Source organism: Oncorhynchus mykiss, chromosome 24 (genome assembly GCF_013265735.2).
Source record: "Oncorhynchus mykiss isolate Arlee chromosome 24, USDA_OmykA_1.1, whole genome shotgun sequence".
In the NCBI taxonomy this organism is placed as follows: domain Eukaryota; kingdom Metazoa; phylum Chordata; class Actinopteri; order Salmoniformes; family Salmonidae; genus Oncorhynchus; species Oncorhynchus mykiss.
The window spans coordinates 19,555,982-19,576,938 of NC_048588.1; the positions used below are offsets into that span (position 1 = coordinate 19,555,982).

Consider the following 20,957-nt stretch of genomic DNA (forward strand, 5'->3'; position numbering starts at 1 on the left):
TTGATTCAGTTGACCATGAATTGTTGCTAGCTAGACTCAGAAACATTGGTCTCAGTGAAGGGGCAGTAAATTGGTTTAGGAATTATCATTCTGACAGAACACAATGTGTATATACTGACAATCACAAGTCTAGGTTTCTTGAGATTAATAAAGGTGTGCCCCAAGGTTCCATTTTAGCTCCAGTGTTGTTCTCATTCATTTTTATTAATGATTTGGGAAATGGGATGCAGATGATAGTCATATTCAGATACAGTCATGGTTCAGGCTGTTGAAGAGCTCCAGACTGCTTTTCAATCAACGCAGGCCTCCCTTTATGGTCTTGAATGTACAAAAAACTAAATTCATGACCTTTACCAGAGCTAAAACTCGGACAGAGAAGCTTAGCATGGTCACATCTGGTGGCTTATCCGTTGAAAAAGTGTCATCCTACAAATACCTAGGTATTTGGTTGGATGACAAGTTGTTCTTTAAAGTTCATGTGGATAATCTTGTGACAAAGCTTAAATTGAAATTGGGTTTTATTTTTGTATTAAGGCTCGCTTCCAGCTTATGGCTAGAAAGAAGCTTGTTCAGGCCACTTTTCTCTCTGTAATTGATTATGGTGACTTGTTGTTTTTGCATGCAGCCTCCTCTGTCTTACAGAGACCGGACTCTGTTTATCATGCATCTTTGCGCTTTATTACAAATGCCAAGTCACTCACCCACCATTGCACCATGTACCAAATTTTAGGTTGGACCTCCCTTTATATGCCCAGAAAGATACATTTGTATTGTATTGGGTAAACTCCCTCTTTACCTCTTTAGTCTGGTCTCCTTCACCAGCAGTTACCATACCCGGTCTGCTAGGTGGTTGCTACTTAAAGTCCCCAGGACATTTACAGTATTAGGCAAGACTACCTTCTCTTCTTGTGCACCAGAGGCATGGAATAATCTACAATCCATGCTTCATCTAGATATGTTAGTGCCACTGAATTAATTTCAAATATTGATGAGAGACTCTGTTACTGAGGAGTGTAAATGCTTTTTATTAGGCTGGATCATGTTGTATTGTTGTATGTTTTAATGATGTAATGTATTGATTGTTGCTGCCTTGGCCAGGTCTACCTTAAAAAGAGTATCTCGGTCTCAATGGGCTTTTCCTGGTTAAATAAAGGTCTTTTTTTTTTTTTTACTTTCTATTTATATTTGGTACAGGAAAACTTAAGCGATAAAGTACATTTTGTGAACAATACGTCATCACGCAGATTTTTATCGTCAACAAGAGCAGTGCCTCTTTAGTTATAATGGCACCATGGCCCGAACCTGACTTTGCAGGAAAGTGTTGAAAGGAGGCATATTCCGAGTTCATGGATGCCCCGTCCCCCATGGAGACTTTTCACCGTTGGATAATCCCATTAGAAGTCCTGTTCACTCTCCCTGTCCAGGCTGTTGTATCTTCTATGTCCCGGAGAATCAGTTTCACCATTCACCCCTCAATATCAGAACTTGATTGATTTTGGGTCCCATGTGGCTCAGTTGGTAGAGCATGGCGCTTGCAATGCCAGGGTTTGATTCCTACGGGTCAGCAGTACAAAAAAAGTATGACAAATGTAAGCACTCACTACTGGAAATCGCTCTAAATAAGTGTGTCTGCTAAATGACTAAGATGTAATATATATATATATATATATATATATATATATATATATATATTATTCATGTGCTTGCTAAGTGCTATTGTGCTAGTTCTCACTCTCTCTCCTCTCCATCCCCAAGGTGTGTACACATATGAGGCCGCTGTCCTGCAGATGAGCTGTCGGTGGGGGCTGTCGCGTCGCTGTCGCATATCCAGATAATCCCTGGCCGCGGCGGTGGCAGCACTGGCACGTCCCCCCCTCAGCATGCCCAACACCAGTCGGGCGGGGAGCCTGAAGGACCCCGACGTTGCTGAGCTCTTCTTCAAGGAGGACCCCGAGAAACTGTTCTCAGACCTGCGAGAGATTGGACATGGCAGCTTCGGTGCCGTCTATTTTGTGAGTACTTGGACCCACCACTCTGTGCTCAGTAACAGAGCTGGACTTCCATTCAGAACTGTTTAAGGTATAGGGCAAGGTGTTGACTGTATTTTTCTTCAGGCACGAGATGTGCGGACCACTGAGGTGGTGGCCATCAAGAAGATGTCTTACAGTGGAAAACAATCCAACGAGGTAAGAGACAGATTGTGCATCAAATGCCATTGATGTTACACCAATTACCTTTCATAATTCTAGTTTTGTTAGTAAGCATCTCTCACTCAATTGCAAATATAATGATTTTTTTTCTGAAAAGCTCAAAAATATGTAAATCAGATAATTGTGTGACAATGTCAGCACAGTGGACAAACAATATTATCTATTAATCCCATGATCATTTATTTAATCAGTGGTGTGATGAAACGTGTTCTCCAGGAAACAATTGCTTCATGTTCATGAAGCCTGTTGCTGAAGTTGTTTGCTGTCTCAATATTGGTTTACTGTGAAAAGGCTCATTAGCATGTATTCTGACAAGGCCTAATCCTTCAAGATCCTGTCCTCAGTGGGTTCGGAGCATTAGACCTACAGTTTTTGTAAGGTTTGGTCTCCAAAGGGATTTGTTGTGTTACTCAGCAGTTTTGAATTAAAACATCTTGCTGGAGATGAGCTTATTTGCTTAAAGTAGTGGAACTGCCATTCAGTGGCCTATTCCCTAGGGTTCAGTCTAAAAACAGTTGATAATCAGATTTGAATCTGGCAAAATGACTGGATCGGGTAATTCATTAACCCAAAGAAGTAGAGTGGAACTCAAAGGGAAGTAACTAAAGTTCCATGTAGAACACATAGTTCCAGCCTGCATCTCTGTCCGGACAATCTGCAGTTGCTACATCCATTTTTGGACGTATACATGAATGATATACTTGATTCTTGAAGTATATAACTAATAGAACTTATAATAAATACATAAAAAATAAATAAATGCCATATGAGCTTAGTTCAACAGTATTATCCCATCGGAACCCAAAATACAAGCTTGTTTTACTCCAGTATATGTAAACATTGTAAATGTAAGCAAACACTGTATAGCCTCAACACGCTTAAAACAATAATTGTGATATCGTGGATGGTCAGTCTATAAATTTGAGTGGTTACATTTCTCCAGGCTCATCCCTCAGCTTTTTACCAAAACAAGATGCTGGGAGATTGGTCCTTTTAAAGCTTGTTATGCAAACATGATGTAATTGTTCCACTCTTTTACCTTACAGAAATGGCAAGACATAATCAAGGAGGTTAAGTTTCTGCAGAGAATACAGCACCCAAACAGCATAGAGTATAAAGGATGCTATCTGCGAGAGCACACTGCCTGGGTAAGAGTGTTATCTGAATGGAAAATAATGCTATGATAACGTGGTGAATACTCTGAAACGGTACATTATTTAGCCCAGTATAACACTCTCTCTTTCTGTCTCTGTAGCTGGTGATGGAGTACTGTCTAGGCTCTGCCTCAGATGTCCTGGAAGGTAAGATGTCAGTTTTGAGATTATAAGACTAGTTCTTCTTTGGTTTTCCCCATGATTTGCAGCACTTTCATTCTCTCTCTCTCTACATCCTCTGTAGTTCACAAGAAACCCTTACAAGAAATGGAAATAGCAGCGATTACCCACGGTGCTCTACAGGGGCTGGCTTACCTTCATTCCCACAACATGATTCACCGGTGAGTCCTCCTCATACCTGTATGTGTGGATGTGCTAGACTGACTTCTTTGTGCCCTAAGGGAGGGAGTGTGCCTGTGCCAGTGGAACAAAGCTGTAAGGACATAATCTCTCTCCTCTGTCTGTCTGACAGAGATATCAAGGCAGGGAACGTCTTGCTGACAGAGCCTGGCCAGGTGAAACTTGCAGATTTTGGTTCTGCCTCCATTATCTCGCCAGCCAACTCTTTTGTGGGGACGCCATATTGGTGAGTTTCAAAATCCCAATGTACGAGAAAAAATAGATGGTGTTTGAAATATGGGGAAGAATTTAGAAATGGGGCACCATCTACAGTCTCATTCAATATTTTCCATCAAATCAAAAGCAGTGTACCGGTCATTAAAATGGGGATGTTTCCTCAGGATGGCCCCAGAGGTAATCCTGGCTATGGACGAAGGTCAGTACGATGGGAAGATCGACATCTGGTCTCTGGGAATAACCTGCATTGAATTAGGTAAACTCTCTCGTCCATGTACTCAACTCTAGACTAGCTCTCCTGTTGTTTTAATGCTCTCCTTCATTCATTCCATATCTTAAACCAATATCTGGCCAGAGAAGAATGTAGACTATTTGTTTTTGTTCTTCATACTGGTTTGAATAATACAGAGCCTTCAGAAAGTATTCAGACCCCTTGACTTTTTCCACATTTTGTTTCGTTACAGCCTTATTCTAAAATGGATTTAAAAAAGTGAAAACAGGTTATTAGAAATGTTTTCAAATGTATTAAAAATAAAACATACCTTATTTACATAATTATTCAGACCCTTTGCTATGAGACTCAATTGGGCTCAGGTGCATCCTGTTTCTATTGATCACTTGATTGGAGTCTACCCGTGGTAAATTAAATTGATTGGACATGATTTTGAAAGGCACACACCTGTCTATATAAGGTCCCACAGTTCACAGTGCATGTCAGAGCAAAAAACCAAGCCAGGAATTGTCCGTAGAGATCTGTCGAGGAACAGATCTGGGAAAGAGTGTCAAAACATTTCTGCAGCATTGAAGGTCCCCAAGAACACTGTGGCTTAAGTCATTCTTAAATGGAAGAAGTTTGTAACCACCAAGACTCTTCCTAGAGCTGGCCAAACTGAGCAATCAGGGGAGAAGGGCCTTGGTCAGGAGGTGACCAAGAACCCAATGGTCACTCTGATAGAGCTCTAGAGTTCCTCTGTGGAGATGGGAGAAACTTCTAGAAGGACAACCATCTCTGAAGCATTCCACCAATCAGGCCTTTGTGGTAGAGTGGCCAGAAGGAAGGCATTCCTCAGTAAAAGGCTGAAAAACATCCCCACAGCATGGGGGATAGCCCGCTTGGAGTTTGCCAAAAGGCACCTAAAAACTCTCTGATGAAACACATATTGAACTCTTTGGCCTGAATGCCAAGCGTCACGTCTGGAGGAAACTTGGCAGTATTATGCTGTGGGGATGTTTTTCAGTGGTAGGTACTAGTCAGGATCGAGGGAAAGATGAATGGAGCAAAGTACAGAGAACCTGCTCAGGACCTCAGGCTGGGGCGACGGTTCACCTTCCAACAGGACAACAACCCTAAGCACACAGCCAATACAACGCAAGTCTGAATATCCTTGACTTTAACCCGATCGAACATCTCTGGAGAGAGTGTAGCAACGCTCCCCATCCAACCTTGAGAGGATCTGCAGAGAAGTATGCAAGAAACTCCCCACATTTTTACCTTTATTGAACTAGGCAAGTCAGTTAAGAACAAATTCTTATTTTCAATGATGGCCTATGAACAGTGGGTTAACTGCCTGTTCAGGGGCAGAACGACCTTGTCAGCTCGGGGATTCGAACTTGCAACCTTTCGGTTACTAGTCCAATGCTCTAACCACTAGGCTAACCTGCCACACAATACAGGTGTGCCAAGCTTGTAGCGTCATACCCAGGAAGACTCGAGGCTGTAATCGCTGCCAAAGGTGCTTCAACGAAGTACTGAGTAAAGGGTCTGAATACTTATGTAAATGTTATATTTCAGTTTTCTTTTATTTTTTATAAGTTAGCAAGCATTTCTAAAAACCTGTTTTTGCTTTGTCATTATGGGGTATTGTGTGTAGATTGAGGAGGAGGGGAAAAAACTATTGAATACATTTTAGAATAAGGCTGTAACTTAACAAAATGTTGAAAATGTCAAGGGGTCTGAATACTTTCTGAAGACACTGTAAATCTTTTGTCTGTCTTCCTATTACTTTAATATGACATCTTTTTGTATTCCTCCTTGTTATGTTTTACTGTTAGTGGATCTTGGTAAGCTATTGTTTTCTCTAATCTCTTTGTTTCTAGCTGAGAGAAAACCTCCACTGTTCAATATGAATGCGATGAGTGCCTTATATCACATAGCGCAGAATGAAAGCCCCACACTGCAGTCAAGTGAATGGTACGTCATGTAGCTTCATCAGAGTTGGCTTATTATTTAGGGGAAGGCATTTGTCCACTTTTAAAGTGTGTCATGGTGGGAAAGAAACTAACTCTTCCTTCTTGTCCCCGTCTCTCAATTCAGGACGGATTACTTTCGAAACTTTGTAGATTCTTGCCTTCAGAAATTCCCCCAAGACAGGCCCAACTCGGAGGTACTGTTAAAGGTAAGATCTCTCAGATATCTTATATATGATGATCTACCAGTGCCAAAGTGTATAGATACATATCTAGCTGGCTCTGTTGACTTGATTTTGAGTGAATGTTAAATAAATAAATGAAAGTGAATCATACCCACCCTCATCTCAAAAGAAAATGATTGGCCCCTCTGCCTCCCTCTCTTTCTCAGCATGCGTTTGTGCAGCGGGAGCGGCCCGACTCTGTCCTGATGGACCTGATCCTGAGGACCAAGGTTGCAGTGCGGGAGCTGGACAACCTGCAGTACCGCAAGATGAAGAAGATCCTCTTCCAGGAGGCTCACAACGGCCCTGCAGCCGAAGCACAGGACGGAGACGAGGAGGTCAGTCGCCCAATCTGGCTCTGCTCTCCTGTGGATCTTAGTTTGAGATTAGCATTGTTTATACCAGAACCATTGTAGTCTTTGAAAACACCCTATGTAGGCTAGAAATAATAATGATAATATTTAATTTGTAAATGCGCATTTCCCACACTCAATGTACATGAGGTAGAAAACAGCACACAAACAACATTCAGCAAGAAGTTAAAAAAACAGACCACAACACATTAAATCATTACCTACTAATAAAACATATAGACTTGAAGCAGATTTAGTTGTGTTTTAAACAAGGAAATAGTTTAATAGTAGTTTCTCTAAATGCACTCATATAATTAGGTTAAGGGAGGCCTGGTGGGGAGGCCTGGTTCTCTCAACATTCAGTTGTTCCTGTTTATCCTCTGCTCATAACCTGCTATAGTTGACACACTGTGATTCAAAAAGTATTTCACTCACCTGTGTCTTGCTGTTGTTATGGCGTTGTCCCCAGGAACCGGAGCAGAGTGGCAGGACAGGCACAGTGAGCAGCGTTGGCAGTAACCAGTCTATCCCCAGTATGTCGATCAGCGCCAGCTCCCAGAGCAGCTCTGTCAACAGCCTGACCGACGCCGGAGATGACAAGAGTGAACTGGACATGATGGAGGGAGACCACACAGTCATGTCCAACAGCTCTGTCATTCACCTCAAACCGGTGGGTAGAGATGATCTTGGAGCTGGACCCGCAGAATAACTGTACACTGCCTTAATTATATTGAAATACACAACATAGTGATTATAGTGTTTCCTAGTGCCTTTCACAGATGATTTTGAAGCATTTTTTTCTGCTGTTGAAGTACTGCGTTGTATTTGTTTCCTCAGGAGGAGGAGACGACTTATCGTGAAGAGTCGGAACCTAACAGCCGGCCGCCCACTGAGCCCCAGTCTCCCCCTGCTCACACTCCACGGCCAAAACACCACCGCAACCGCGAGCACTTTGCCACAATACGCACAGCCTCCCTGGTAAGAGCACATTGAGCCATAGAAATACAATGGTACTGTAGTTAACATGATTTAAAATTGACCCTTATAGTGCAGTCAAAAACATGATTTTTCAGTGTTTTATATACATTTCCAAACTGAGGTTGGAATAATACTGTGAAATTGGGATAATGATTATAATGCCCTTTTAGCTGTATGAAAAGACTGCCAGAAATGTCAGCCTGTTTTGGTGGGACGGGAGTTTTGGCCTGCCTGGTGACATAACCAGGCGGTAAATTAGTTAATGGACCAATAAGAAAGAGAGTTTCAAACCTCTGCCATTAACAGCTAGTATTCAGTTTCCCACCCCCCACTCAGACCCACTCAGGGTGTCAAATTGGGAGGGCCTGTTGTCCGTACCTCTGGCAGTCTCTATGGGGGTTCCACAGGGTTCAATTCTCTGGCTGACTCTTTTCTCTGTATATATCAATGATGTTGCTCTTGCTGTTGGTGATTCTCTGATCCATTCTGAATACATCTGGCCCTTCTTTGGACACTGTGTTAACAAACCCCCAAACGAGCTTCAATGCCATACAACACTCCTTCCGTGGCCTCCAACTGCTCTTAAATGCTAGTAAAACTAAATTCATGCTTTTCAACCGATCGCTGCCCGCACCCACCCGACTAGCATCACTATTCTGGACGGTTCTGACTTAGAATATATGGACAATTATAAATACCTAGGTGTCTGGTGAGACTGTGAACACTCCTTCCAGATTCACATTAAGTATCTCCAATTCAAAATGAAATCTAGAATCGGCTTCCTATTTCGCAACAAAGCCTCCTTCACTCATGCTGCCAAACATAACCTCGTAAAACTGACTATCCTACCGATCCTTGACTTTGGCGATGTCATTTACAAAATAGCCTCCAACACTCTACTCAGCAAATTGGATGTAGTCTATCACAGTGCCATCCGTTTTGTCACCAAAGCCCCATATACTACCCACCACTGCGACCTGTATGCTCTCATTGGCTGGCCCTCGCTACATATTCGTCGCCAGACCCACTGGCTCCAAGTCATCTATAAGTCTTTGCTAGGTAAAGCCCCGCCTTATCTCAGCTCACTGGTCCCCATAGCAACACCCACCTGTAGCACGCGCTCCAGCAGGTATATGTAACTGGTCATCCCCAAAGCCAACACCCCCTTTGGCTGCCTTTCTTTCCAGTTCCCTGCTGCCAATGACTGGAACGAATTGCCAAAATCACTGAAGCTGAAGTCTTATATCTCCCTCACTAACTTTAAGCATCAGCTGTCAGAGCAGATTACTGATCACTGCACTTGTACACAGCCCATCTGTAAATAGCCCACCCAACTACACCATCCCCATATTGTTATTGTTTTTCTTTTTTGTATTCCAGTATCTCTACTTGCGCATCATCATCTGCACATCTATCACTCCAGTGTTAATGCTAAATTGTAATTATTTCACCACTATGGCCTTTGTATTGCCTTACCTGCCTAATCTTACTACATTTGCACACACTGTATATAGATTCTATTGTGTTATTGACTGTACGTTTGTTTATCCCTTGTGTAACTCTGTGTTGTTGTTTTTGTCGACCTGCTTTGTTTTATCTTGGCCAGGTAGCAGTTGTAAATGAGAACTTGTTCTCAACTGGCCAACCTGGTTAAATAAAGGTGAAATAACAAAAAGAGAAGACCACTCCCAGACAGTCCTAGCTACATTTTGCTTGATAAATTGCTCTTTGCTAAAAAGGTTTTGGTGTCTTTTTGAGCATTTTAATTTAAAACAGGTACTTAATTGTTACCCAGAAATGATTTGATATTGAGAAAAAAACAGTTGCATTGGGCCTTTTAAGTGTCTGCTCCTGTAGGAGAGTATAAGCTGAGTCCAGAGTTCTATGATAAGCCTTATGTTTCCCCCAGGTGACCCGTCAGATGAAGGAGCACGAGCAGGACAGTGAGCTGAGAGAGCAGATGTCAGGCTATAAGAGGATGAGGAGGCAGCACCAGAAGCAGCTGATGGCCCTGGAGAACAAGGTGAAGGCTGAGATGGACGAACACCGGCTCCGTCTGGACAAAGAGCTGGAGAACCAGAGGAACAGCTTTGCCCAGGAGATGGAGAAACTCATTAAGAAGCACCAGGCCGCCATGGAGAAAGATGTACAGTCGTTTTCTCACGTACTCCATACTTACTCCATCATTCATACTCTGTCTAGATTCTACTGCTGTTCCCTAGGTCACTGTTAAAAGTTATTGTTTTACATAAAGTTTTGGAGGCGTTTTCAAATGTTGATTGTGTGTGTCTGCAGGCAAAGACCTTTACTAATGATGAGAAGAAGTTCCAGCAGCACATCCAGAGCCAGCAGAAGAAAGAGCTCAACAGCTTCCTAGAGTCCCAGAAACGAGAGTACAAACTCCGCAAGGAGCAGCTCAAGGAGGTAGAGAATCACACGCGGTCATACACAGTATACAAGGCATCAAACATTGCTATATCATTTGAAGAAAAAACACATGACACGCACAAATGTTTGCCAACATGATCCTCTCAGCATGTCAGACAGACTCACAGAAAGACAAACCTTTACAGAAAATGTGCAAATATGGACAGCAAGCTCCTATTTACAATTTCTTAAAGTGCCAATCTGCAGTTGAAACGATAACAAAGCATACTACCCGCCACTGATCAGGTTAAAGGTTGAGGGATGGGGCTGGAGAAAGTGTAACCACACTCAAATTCATAGACAGAGCTATGGATGCAAGGAGTGAGCATCCATGATATCAAAATTATAATTTTAAGCATGTTTTGAGGTTATACAGTTTTGAGGTTATTACATTTACTTCGTTTACAAACATTGGTAAAAAGCTTATATTTTGGCTTTTGATGGGGTACAACAGTTGAACTAAGCTCATGAGGCTTTTATAAGTTATAATGTTCGAGAATGAATGGGTTTATATCATTCATTTAGAAGTCTAAAAATGGATGTAGTAACTGCAGATTTCCCCTTTTAATCTCTGTCCTTGTTCTTCCCCCAGGAGTTGAATGAGAACCAGTCGACCCCTAAGAAGGAGAAGCAGGAGTGGCTGTCCAAGCAGAAGGAGAACTTCCAGCACTTCCAGGCTGAGGAGGAGGCCAACCTGCTGAGGAGACAGAGACACTACCTGGAGCTAGAGTGTCGACGCTTCAAGAGGAGGATCCTCATCGCTCGCCATAACGTGGAGCAGGACCTAGTGAGAGAGGTCAGCCATAATCACTCAGCTCTCCTCGTTCATACAGTCTCTTGTTTCTCTCTCACGCTCCTCAAACAAGGCCCCCTTTCCTGTTCTCGGGCTTCGTTTTGTAACCATGGCTCAGCCGTGGGTTCTGCTCATTTTCCTACTTCCATATGTTTAGTAACCATACCTTTACCCTGTGTGACCTCATTCTCTGGTTGTCATACTGCCCTATCTCTTAAATAATGAAGTTTTCTCCTAACCTGTATGGTTGTTCCTCCCTGCTTGTCCGTCTGTGTGTAGGAGCTGAATAAGCGTCAGACGCAGAAGGACCTGGAGCATGCCATGCTGCTGCGGCACCATGAGTCCATGCAGGAGCTGGAGTTCCGCCAGGTCAACACCATCCAGAAGATGAGGGCTGAGCTGATCCGCCTGCAGCACCAGACAGAACTCACCAACCAGCAGGAGTACAACAAGAGGAGGGAGAGAGAGCTCCGACGCAAACACGTCATGGAGGTCCGACAGCAGCCCAAGAGCCTCAAGGTGAACACACACATGCCAACACACACAATTCCCATAAACCGTTGTTGTTTTGTGTTACCGTTAATGGCCTTAATGTAGGGACCTGACCCCTCACAGTTTTGTTTGTCCTCTGTCCCAGTCCAAAGAGTTCCAGACCTGACCCTCACTGTTCTGTTTGTCCGCTCTTCCTCTATCCCAGTCCAAAGAGCTCCAGACCTGACCCCTCACTGTTCTTTGTCCTCTCTTCCTCTATCCCAGTCCAAAGAGCTCCAGACCTGACCCCTCACTGTTCTTTGTCCTCTCTTCCTCCTCCCTCTGTCCCAGTCCAAAGAGCTCCAGACCTGACCCCTCACTGTTCTTTGTCCTCTCTTCCTCCTCCCTCTGTCCCAGTCCAAAGAGCTCCAGACCTGACCCCTCACTGTTCTTTGTCCTCTCTTCCTCCTCCCTCTGTCCCAGTCCAAAGAGCTCCAGACCTGACCCCTCACTGTTCTTTGTCCTCTCTTCCTCCTCCCTCTGTCCCAGTCCAAAGAGCTCCAGACCTGACCCCTCTCTGTTCTGTTTGTCCTCTCTTCCTCCTCCCTCTGTCCCAGTCCAAAGAGCTCCAGACCTGACCCCTCACTGTTCTTTGTCCTCTCTTCCTCCTCCCTCTGTCCCAGTCCAAAGAGCTCCAGACCTGACCCCTCTCTGTTCTGTTTGTCCTCTCTTCCTCCTCCCTCTGTCCCAGTCCAAAGAGCTCCAGACCTGACCCCTCACTGTTCTTTGTCCTCTCTTCCTCCTCCCTCTGTCCCAGTCCAAAGAGCTCCAGACCTGACCCCTCTCTGTTCTGTTTGTCCTCTCTTCCTCCTCCCTCTGTCCCAGTCCAAAGAGCTCCAGACCTGACCCCTCACTGTTCTTTGTCCTCTCTTCCTCCTCCCTCTGTCCCAGTCCAAAGAGCTCCAGACCTGACCCCTCTCTGTTCTGTTTGTCCTCTCTTCCTCCTCCCTCTGTCCCAGTCCAAAGAGCTCCAGACCTGACCCCTCTCTGTTCTGTTTGTCCTCTCTTCCTCCTCCCTCTGTCCCAGTCCAAAGAGCTCCAGATTAAGAAACAGTTCCAAGACACATGTAAGATCCAGACCAGACAGTTCAAGGCCTTGAGAAACCACCTACTGGAGAGCACACCAAAGTCTGACCACAAGGCTGTCCTGAAGCGTCTAAAGGAGGAGCAGACCCGCAAGCTGGCCATCCTGGCTGAGCAGTACGACCACTCTATCAACGAGATGCTCTCCACACAGGCTGTGAGTCACACAGGGGTTTTAAAAACACTGCAGGAGAGGGGATGAGTTTCTAAAAAGCTGACTACTGATGATAGGCATTTTGGCAATGAGTCGGATGAACTCGTGGATAACATTTTTATCTCTCTGCGTGCAGTTTGATGGAAGTTGCTAATTAGTACGCTAGCAGATACCCATAGACTTCCGGTCATTGTGCTAACGCTAGCTAGCATTGGCTTGTAGAACTACCTCTAACTTCCTGGACACAGAGACATAAAAATGGTACCCATGAGTTCATCTGACTCTGGGGAAGTAGATAAATCCCTGCACAACTTCTATGTGTGCCTCTACCGGATGGAATGGCTGTGCTCAATGCATTGGCACTTACAAATGTAGATCCTTCAAACACCCCCAACAGGGAAACAGATCCCAATCAAAGGTGTTATTACATGCGTGTTACATAAGGCAGTTATGTATCTTATAACTTGTCTTTGTGGTAAAAAATTATGTGGGCAAGGGCCTCCCGGGTGGCGCAGTGGTCTAAGGCACTACATCGCAGTGCTAGCTGTGCCACCAGAGACTCTGGGTTCGAGCCCGGGCTCTGCCGCAGCCGGCCGCGACCGGGAGGCCCATGGGGCGGCGCACAATTGGCTTAGCGTCGTCCGGGTTAGGGAGGGTTTGGCCGGCAGGGATATCCTTGTCTCATCGCGCACTAGCGACTCCTGTGGCGGGCCGGGCTCAGTGGGCGCTGACCTGGTTACTAGTGTTTCCTCTGACACATTGGTGCGGCTGGCTTCCGGGTTGGATGCGCACTGTGTTAACTTCTCTGGGATATGTGGGACGGTAGCATCCCACCTCGCCAACAGCCAGTGAAATTGCAGGGTGCCAAATTCAAAACAACAGAAATCTCAGAATTAAAATTCCTCAAACATACAAGTATTTTACACCATTTTAAAGATAAACTTGTTGTAAATCCAGCCACCGTGTCCGATTTCAAAAAGGCTTTATGACGAAAGCACACCAAACGATTATGTTAGGTCAGCACCTGCAAAAACTCAACCTACCCAGTTGTGGCCCACTTTTTGGAAGCGAACCACTCGATTTCGTCCCTACGTTAAATCGGCATTGAACACATCACCCTCCCCAGGAGAGGGGGTGACCTCAACGATTTATTGTTAAAACAAGAAGCTGCCTGAATCTTTAATTTAAAGACCCTTGGTCCCTTCGGTCTCAGCGTAGACTAGGATCTGAAGACATTCTTGTGATTTTGCTGTTCATTGTAAATGTTTGTAGGTTTATGTAGCCAAATTGTCTATGATCGTATACTATCATTTGTTTTTTATATGTTCTATTTATATCTGTAAATGAACCAATGATATCAAGCCACACCCGGCCATGATTAGACACCTGTATCTGTCCTTTGACACTATATAAACTAGTGACCTGCAGTTTTTCATTATACCCTGAGGAAGACAGCTTGTCTGTCCAAACGTTGGTTATTCAATTATTTCATCTGAGCTCCTAGTTTGCGGATCTCCTTTTTTTTGTTGAAGTAGATAAAGGGCCTTATTGCCAAAATCCCTTTAACATTGTACTGACCCCCTGTCTGGCTCCCCTCTCGTCTCTAGCTGCGTTTGGATGAGGCTCAGGAGGCTCAGTGCCAGGTGCTGAGGATGCAGCTGCAGCAGGAGCTGGAGCTACTCAACGCCTACCAGAGCAAGATCAAGATGCAGACGGACGCCCAGCACGACCGTGAGCGGAAGGACCTGGAGCAGAGAGTGTCCCTCCGGAGGGCCCTACTGGAGCAGAAGGTCTGATCTTCCATACTGGGAATATATATATATTTTTTTTAACATGGGTTGCGTTTTAATTTGCACCCTATTCCCTGTATAGTGCACTGTGGTCAAATGTAGGGCACTTTTAAGTGGATAGGGTGCCATTTGGGATGTAGGGTGCCATTTGGGATGCAGTGTGCCATTTGGGATGCAGTGTGCCATTTGGGATGCAGTGTGCCATTTGGGATGTAGGGTGCCATTTGGGATGTAGGGTGCCATTTGGGATGCAGTGTGCCATTTGGGATGCAGTGGCAAAAAGTCTCAATTGACATTTGGGCTTTATTTAATTTCAAGCTCCAGAGTTTGCTGTTATTATTGCTAAACCAGTGCTATTTTGAAATGAACATATTATAGTACTGAGCAGCTGTGTGTATCTTCAGATTGAGGAGGAGATGCTGGCTCTTCAGAATGAGCGTTCGGAGAGGATCCGTAGCCTGCTGGAGCGCCAGGCCAGGGAGATCGAAGCGTTTGACTCGGAGAGCATGCGTCTAGGCTTCAACAACATGGTGCTGTCCAACCTCTCCCCAGAGGCCTTTAGCCACAGCTTCCCCGGGGCCCCAGGCAGCTGGGCCCACCCCCAGACACAGCACCACTCTGGGGGCTCCTCTCAAGGGCTACACTGGGGCAGTGGAGGGTCAGGGCACCAAGGCAGCCATCACCACTACCACTCTGGTCAGGGAGGGTCCCCCATGCAGCAAGCCTGGGGCCAAGGCATGCAGGGAGGCGGGTGTCCTCAGCCGTGGGGCCACCCCTCGGCAGGGCCCCTGGGGGCCAGAAGCAGTGGAGGAGTGCAAAACAGCCCCCAGGCACTGAGCAGGACAGCCTCAGGGGGGCGCAGTGAGCAGGCTATGAGCAGGAGCACCAGTGTCAACTCTCAGATATCCAATGGGTCGCACCTGTCCTACACATAGACTCCCAGCCCAGCACCAGAGTCAGAGTAGGGCGCTGCAGAGTGGGACAGCATGGGCTGAGCTCTGCTACACCTCCACCTCCCCTCTTTCCTATCCCTCGTTCCTCTCCTATCCTGTGTACAGATGTGGATGCGTGTGGAAATAAATGTTGCTCAGGTCAAAAGGGCTGAAAGAGGCACACCCCCTCTACACAGCAGTTTATTAGCACACATACAGATCAGTTCTTCTGTTTCTATTGAAACCATTCAGTGTCAACACTTAATACTTCCTCCGTTCTTTATTTTACAGTTCTCTCACTTAGAAATCACTTTCATGTACATATATGTGCCACTGCCCCCCTTCCACCACTGAGACCACTGTCAAAAAGCCTTTTGACATCTGCTAACTGCTTTTAATATTTTTTTTTATGTAGTGTCTATTAATCACAGCAAGCTAAGACAGCCCATGAAATTCCCCTGCTCCAAATTTGATAATACATTGGCCCATCTATCCAGTTACTTGATTTTTTAATATTTTTTATTCTCCTTATGCCAGCCTGTTTTTATGGTTATTTTAAATAGCTGAGATTGTTTCTCTTTCCAAATCAGAAGAATGTTTTGCATTCTAAAAGATTTTAACAGGGAGAGATTTAAAGAACTGCACAGATACCGTATAGAGCTCCTTGACAATACCTGAAACAAATTCAAGTTGGTTTGAAATTATCATTTAGGTTGGTTTGAAATTATCATTTAGGTTTGAGGATGTGAGGGACACTGGGACACAATGTTGTTGGCATGTATTATGGCCAGCTTCCATTAAACTAGGTTTTGTTGTTGTAGAAAAACCTATTTTAAGCCAGGCAGTTGTTATTAAACATCTCACAACTTAGTTACTATCAACCCCTGTTGCAGGAATGTGGTGAAATTTTGTGGATAGGATTGTTTTAGTTTTCACATACAAGGATCTAAGGGTTTTGTAGAATTAGTTAAATTATGTTGAACTGTTCTTATTTGTCTGTTTTTTTATATTAAAGAAAATATTTTGGGGGGGAATTGCAGCTGGTAAGAGCAAGATATGTTTTTTTTTAGCAGAGGTTATATCATTGAGGTAGGATTTTTGTTGTGAAATTCAGTTACACTTGCCATTTGAAAGCTCAGTGTTTACATTTAATATATTGGAGAAGCAGTAACAGACAGTGAACCTTTTTATATCAATGAGCATTTTGCCAGCATTTAGTGATGTGCATTTTATTTTACACCTCCCTGTGGGAGTTTAAGCTGCTAATCCATCCATTTGCCAATAAGAACACTAAAGCAGAATATGAATGTTTTATTTGTCTGTTTCGGATGCAACGTTAGGGGCCAGGCTGACCATAGCTTCAACTATGGCCATATTCAACTCAGTTCTGTACTACTGTACTGTGTGACGCCGGCCACTAGGCTGCAGTCTTCACTCATTGTCAACTGTTCCTTAGGCCATAATAGCCCACCTACAGTAGATCCAAATCGTCACTGTTTAGGGTTTCCAAGTGGGTGGGTGTCTCTCATAGCATTACTACATCAGCCAAAACCAGAGGGACATGGCAGAGCCATAATAAACAAAAGGCTTAGCTAACAGCTAAAAGTGTATATGTATGTTAATGCTCAGTAAGATGGTGCCTTTCTATGCCCTGATACTGATCAACCATTCTCAGTGTAAAACCTGCATGTTTTAGTTCAGCTCAGATTGATTCAATTATTACACTTCAAACTAGTTTCCATTTAGTTTGCATAGATGTTGGCATCGTTCAATGAAAATGATGTACCTCAGGATGAGAGGATCCCAACATCTGTCCTCATGTACCTCTGAAAAGGATGTCGATATCAGGAGGTTTGTGAAGTGATCAGTTGAACAGAAGTTCTGAAGGTGATAATATCATGCATACAGGTACTTGAGGGCTGGTTCTGGGTGTCTCTGCTGTGCGGAGGATGACAGATTGTGAGTTTCACCTTAGTTGGCTGAATGACCGAGAAGGAGGATCAGTATAATTCATGCTGGGCTACATGATTGTCAGATACAAGAGCAAAGACTCTGTAATGCCTTTAAGAACCCTGACATTTATCAGTTGATTTTATTTTAGTGCCTTTAAATACTGCTGCCTTGTCAAAGCACTTTATACAGTATAGAAAATGTATACAGTAAAACAGATGGTAGTTTGACTTTATTTTAAGCACAGCAACCCGAGGGATGCATATAGTGTGTTGGTATTATGTGGTTGAAGTGAGGAAGTTGAAAAGTCTAATAGTTGACCTTAAAGTCCGATACAGAGTCAGGATTTGAATGCCTGGAGTTAATTACAAGTGAGTTACCAGTATGTAGACACATTTCTATGGCTCTGTGGAGGATTCATGTTGGACAAGAACAAAACAGATTATAGGGTATGGTGACGGGGTTAGTTAAAGGACTTCTATTGTATGCTTGGTTGAAAAACACCTTTCGCACAACATTTCCAGGCCAGGTTTAACATGAAACAGTGGGCACAGTAGAGCAGAGCTTCCATAAGTAGAAAAAAAAGTAACATGGTTTCAGAATGTGTTTGAAAAGGAACGATCTAATCTCTATGTGAAGGCTCTTTTTGACCATAACAGCAGGCTTGGCAAGGAGTACATGTTTGTGGGAGCTGGTTAATGTAAGGCAGTCAGTGTTTAAAATGATAATGGTCCACAACTTGAGCAAAACTAAGAACTCAGCAATCAGGAAAAAAGAGCTCATCTCACCACCCTAAAAGTAACAATGGCAGGTGAATGAAGCTCATATACTTGTTACTGGTGTTCATCATGTAAACATAACACTCACACTAAATGATCATTCTACACGTATGTTGGTGAGTGGTTAAAAAGTGGTTAAAGCTGGAAACCTTAATGGTGACACTGCCATGTCCATTTGGGATATTACAACAAGAAAGAAGTTACTGCAAAAAAACTAACTCCTCCCCAGACATCATTGCACGTGCAATTATTTTTTTTCCACACTGCTCGGCGCGCCTCTCATTAGTTTTGTCCACAAAACAATAACAAAGGTGCTGGGGCGGGCAGTGGCACAGTTTCCCCTAATGCAGATTTCATCTTTAAAGGTGGCAAAGCACTTATGTAGTTATTTACTTGGACACCTACAGTGGGTTCTATCCATGAACATGTTCTCCACTTTTTGGTACTTTCCCCTAACTGTTTTTTTTTTCAGGGGTGAGTTTATGCCATTTTGGTTCCCCTATTTTCTCAACCTGCATTCCCTCACACACCAAGTCTGCATTTATTATGAGGGTAACTATCTCCATCTGGAAATCTAAAACACTTTCAAAACGTATATATATTGAAAAGGCCACGAGGCTTAAAAAGTCCTAGAGATGCAGATATCTTAGGGAATGTATCGTCTTTTCATTAAAGTGGGGTGGAATGTTCATATTGTGTGTATATATACAATTTAAGAGATTAAACATTTTAAAACTAAACTTGCATTGTGAAAAAGAAAATAACAAATAATCTGTAAGACTAACATTATTTAACTTGACAGACACTAACCAAATATTAAACAACGTTGAGATTGGTATGAGGGTCTGTAAAAGTAACTGATGAAAAGTGAGCGTGGTTGTGTGTACGCTGACTCTTACTGCTTCCTGTGCATGCATAGCCTACACTGTCATTTTCCTTTACTGTCACACACTTTGTTAGTCATTGCCCCCTCATGAAGCCTTTCATTGCAGTGAGTCTTGATACCTCTGGTATGTTTTCTCCTATTCCACCCTTTCTACATTCACATCCACCAGATTATTAACTATTCTGTTTGTTCTTGTTGAATGTGATCCAGCAATTGTGCAGCAAAAACATGTTTGATTTCAGGGGCACAAAGATGCTGGGAAGTTTTGTTTATTTTTTGAGATGTAGGAGAAGTTTGTTTTAAATGGTTGCAGACTCTAATCCCCCATTACAATTCTCCCATATCTGCCTCTGGATCATATCCAACTGTCCTTTCCAAAAAGCAAGCATGGGTCTCATTATGTTACAGTACATAGGGATGTGAGTGTGTCCCAATACTCTCCAAAACCTTCCACCTCTTGTTTCCTTTCATTTGTAACCACAGAGGTCAAAAGCCTCAATAGGTTAATTTACCAGTATAATGCTTATACCCAACAAGTCTTTTATGAATAGTGGCCAGGGGAGAAAAAGGAGCGGTATTTCTGATTATTGGGACCTAGCCCTTGTTCAGGTCAACAGCTTTTCGGGCCAATGATTCATGTCAGGCCAATGAAAGGTCCTTGCTATCTGTGATCCTTGGGACGTTCCTACCCCATTGAAGTTGATATTTTAAAACGGTAAAGGTTTGGGTAGGGACGTCCCAAGGATCCCGGAAAGCACTAAACGCCAATGAAACTTCATCTCATATGAGATTGATTGCCAACCCGTCACACCATTTTGTTAATAATCCCCCCCCCCCCCAAATTGTGAGACTACTTAGATACTTTTATTCATATTTGTTTTAATCATTTACAAGGCTTCTCCACCAACCTGAATAATGTTTTAAATTATCATTTAACATTGATGTTGTCAACTTTTGTCCTACTGACTGAAAGTATGGGATACTGAGTGAGAAACAAGCTAAAGAAAAATGGAGGTCCTCCCTCTGGTCAAACACTGTGCCATACCAGAGCTGCCAAGCCCAAACACCACTGCATTGTTTCATCTCAAGAGTTACCTAACATTACCCTTGGCTTGGGCTGATGGCATGAAATGTTTAGAAATCGCATGATTTGAGCCGTTCTGGTCAGATGGCCAATGTAGAGGCTTGAAAAGATGGTGACAGGCTACTTATGAAAACAGAGGGTCCATTTCTATGAGGATGTCAGTATTCTTCCTTGGCACAACATTACCACTACAACTCTTATATAACCTGTATTAAAATGTATAGATTGTGAAACATGTTATTGAATGTCTGAAAGATTATGAAGATTATAAATACATTTTCACCAACAAAAAATACAAAAAAGTGAGTGGAAATGTGTAAAAATATTCATAAAACAGAAGAATAAAAACTAGGATCAAATGTACTATTTTGTTTGTATTATAATTACTATTGTGCTGGCAGAGGAATATTGAACAGAAATCAGCTGTAATAAAGTAATTTTAGTATATAACTTGTGTCCTGTTTTGAATTTGGCGCATAATAAATATATATTTTTTTAAGTGTAGTTTTTACAGAATCAGAAACTTCTGGTGGTTTTTGAAGCCAATGTGGCATCTTGAATTTCTATTCTTCCTATGAATTTGTCTCTAGCATTTGAACCCTAGTATAACCCCATTCCTGAAAGCTACAACTCTGGAACATGAATGTGCCTTCTGTTCCCCTCTATGATGATCACAGGGTGTGTTAGGAGTGTAAAAAAAAAAAGCACTTTGGCCCCGATAAGAATATAGTTGAATAGCCCTGGCTGTCATAGCCCTTCTACGGACAGCCTTTCCACTCCCTATTTAATCTAGCTCTTGTGGCTAACTGGATTCAAACCAGGTCTCCTGCATGGCACAAGACTGTGTTAGCCCACTTAGCTAAAGC

General features: G+C 43.4%; 1 protein-coding gene across 1 annotated transcript in view; it reads left to right on the forward strand.

The window, feature by feature from the left end:
• The window catches only part of taok1a (TAO kinase 1a), a 31,273-nt gene extending 10,735 nt beyond the window's left edge, over positions 1-20,538 (forward strand). The window contains exons 2-20 of the mRNA XM_036962029.1: positions 1,756-2,012; positions 2,115-2,186; positions 3,257-3,358; positions 3,466-3,511; positions 3,609-3,705; positions 3,837-3,950; positions 4,105-4,196; positions 6,038-6,131; positions 6,255-6,336; positions 6,519-6,689; positions 7,174-7,374; positions 7,542-7,682; positions 9,592-9,828; positions 9,978-10,106; positions 10,702-10,905; positions 11,182-11,421; positions 12,461-12,673; positions 14,278-14,460; positions 14,865-20,538. Of these exons, the coding sequence (XP_036817924.1) occupies positions 1,881-2,012; positions 2,115-2,186; positions 3,257-3,358; positions 3,466-3,511; positions 3,609-3,705; positions 3,837-3,950; positions 4,105-4,196; positions 6,038-6,131; positions 6,255-6,336; positions 6,519-6,689; positions 7,174-7,374; positions 7,542-7,682; positions 9,592-9,828; positions 9,978-10,106; positions 10,702-10,905; positions 11,182-11,421; positions 12,461-12,673; positions 14,278-14,460; positions 14,865-15,395 (3,081 nt within the window). The 5' untranslated portion in view covers positions 1,756-1,880 and the 3' untranslated portion in view covers positions 15,396-20,538. The remainder of the gene's footprint in view (positions 1-1,755; positions 2,013-2,114; positions 2,187-3,256; positions 3,359-3,465; positions 3,512-3,608; positions 3,706-3,836; positions 3,951-4,104; positions 4,197-6,037; positions 6,132-6,254; positions 6,337-6,518; positions 6,690-7,173; positions 7,375-7,541; positions 7,683-9,591; positions 9,829-9,977; positions 10,107-10,701; positions 10,906-11,181; positions 11,422-12,460; positions 12,674-14,277; positions 14,461-14,864) is intronic.
• Positions 20,539-20,957: the final 419 nt, after the last annotated feature.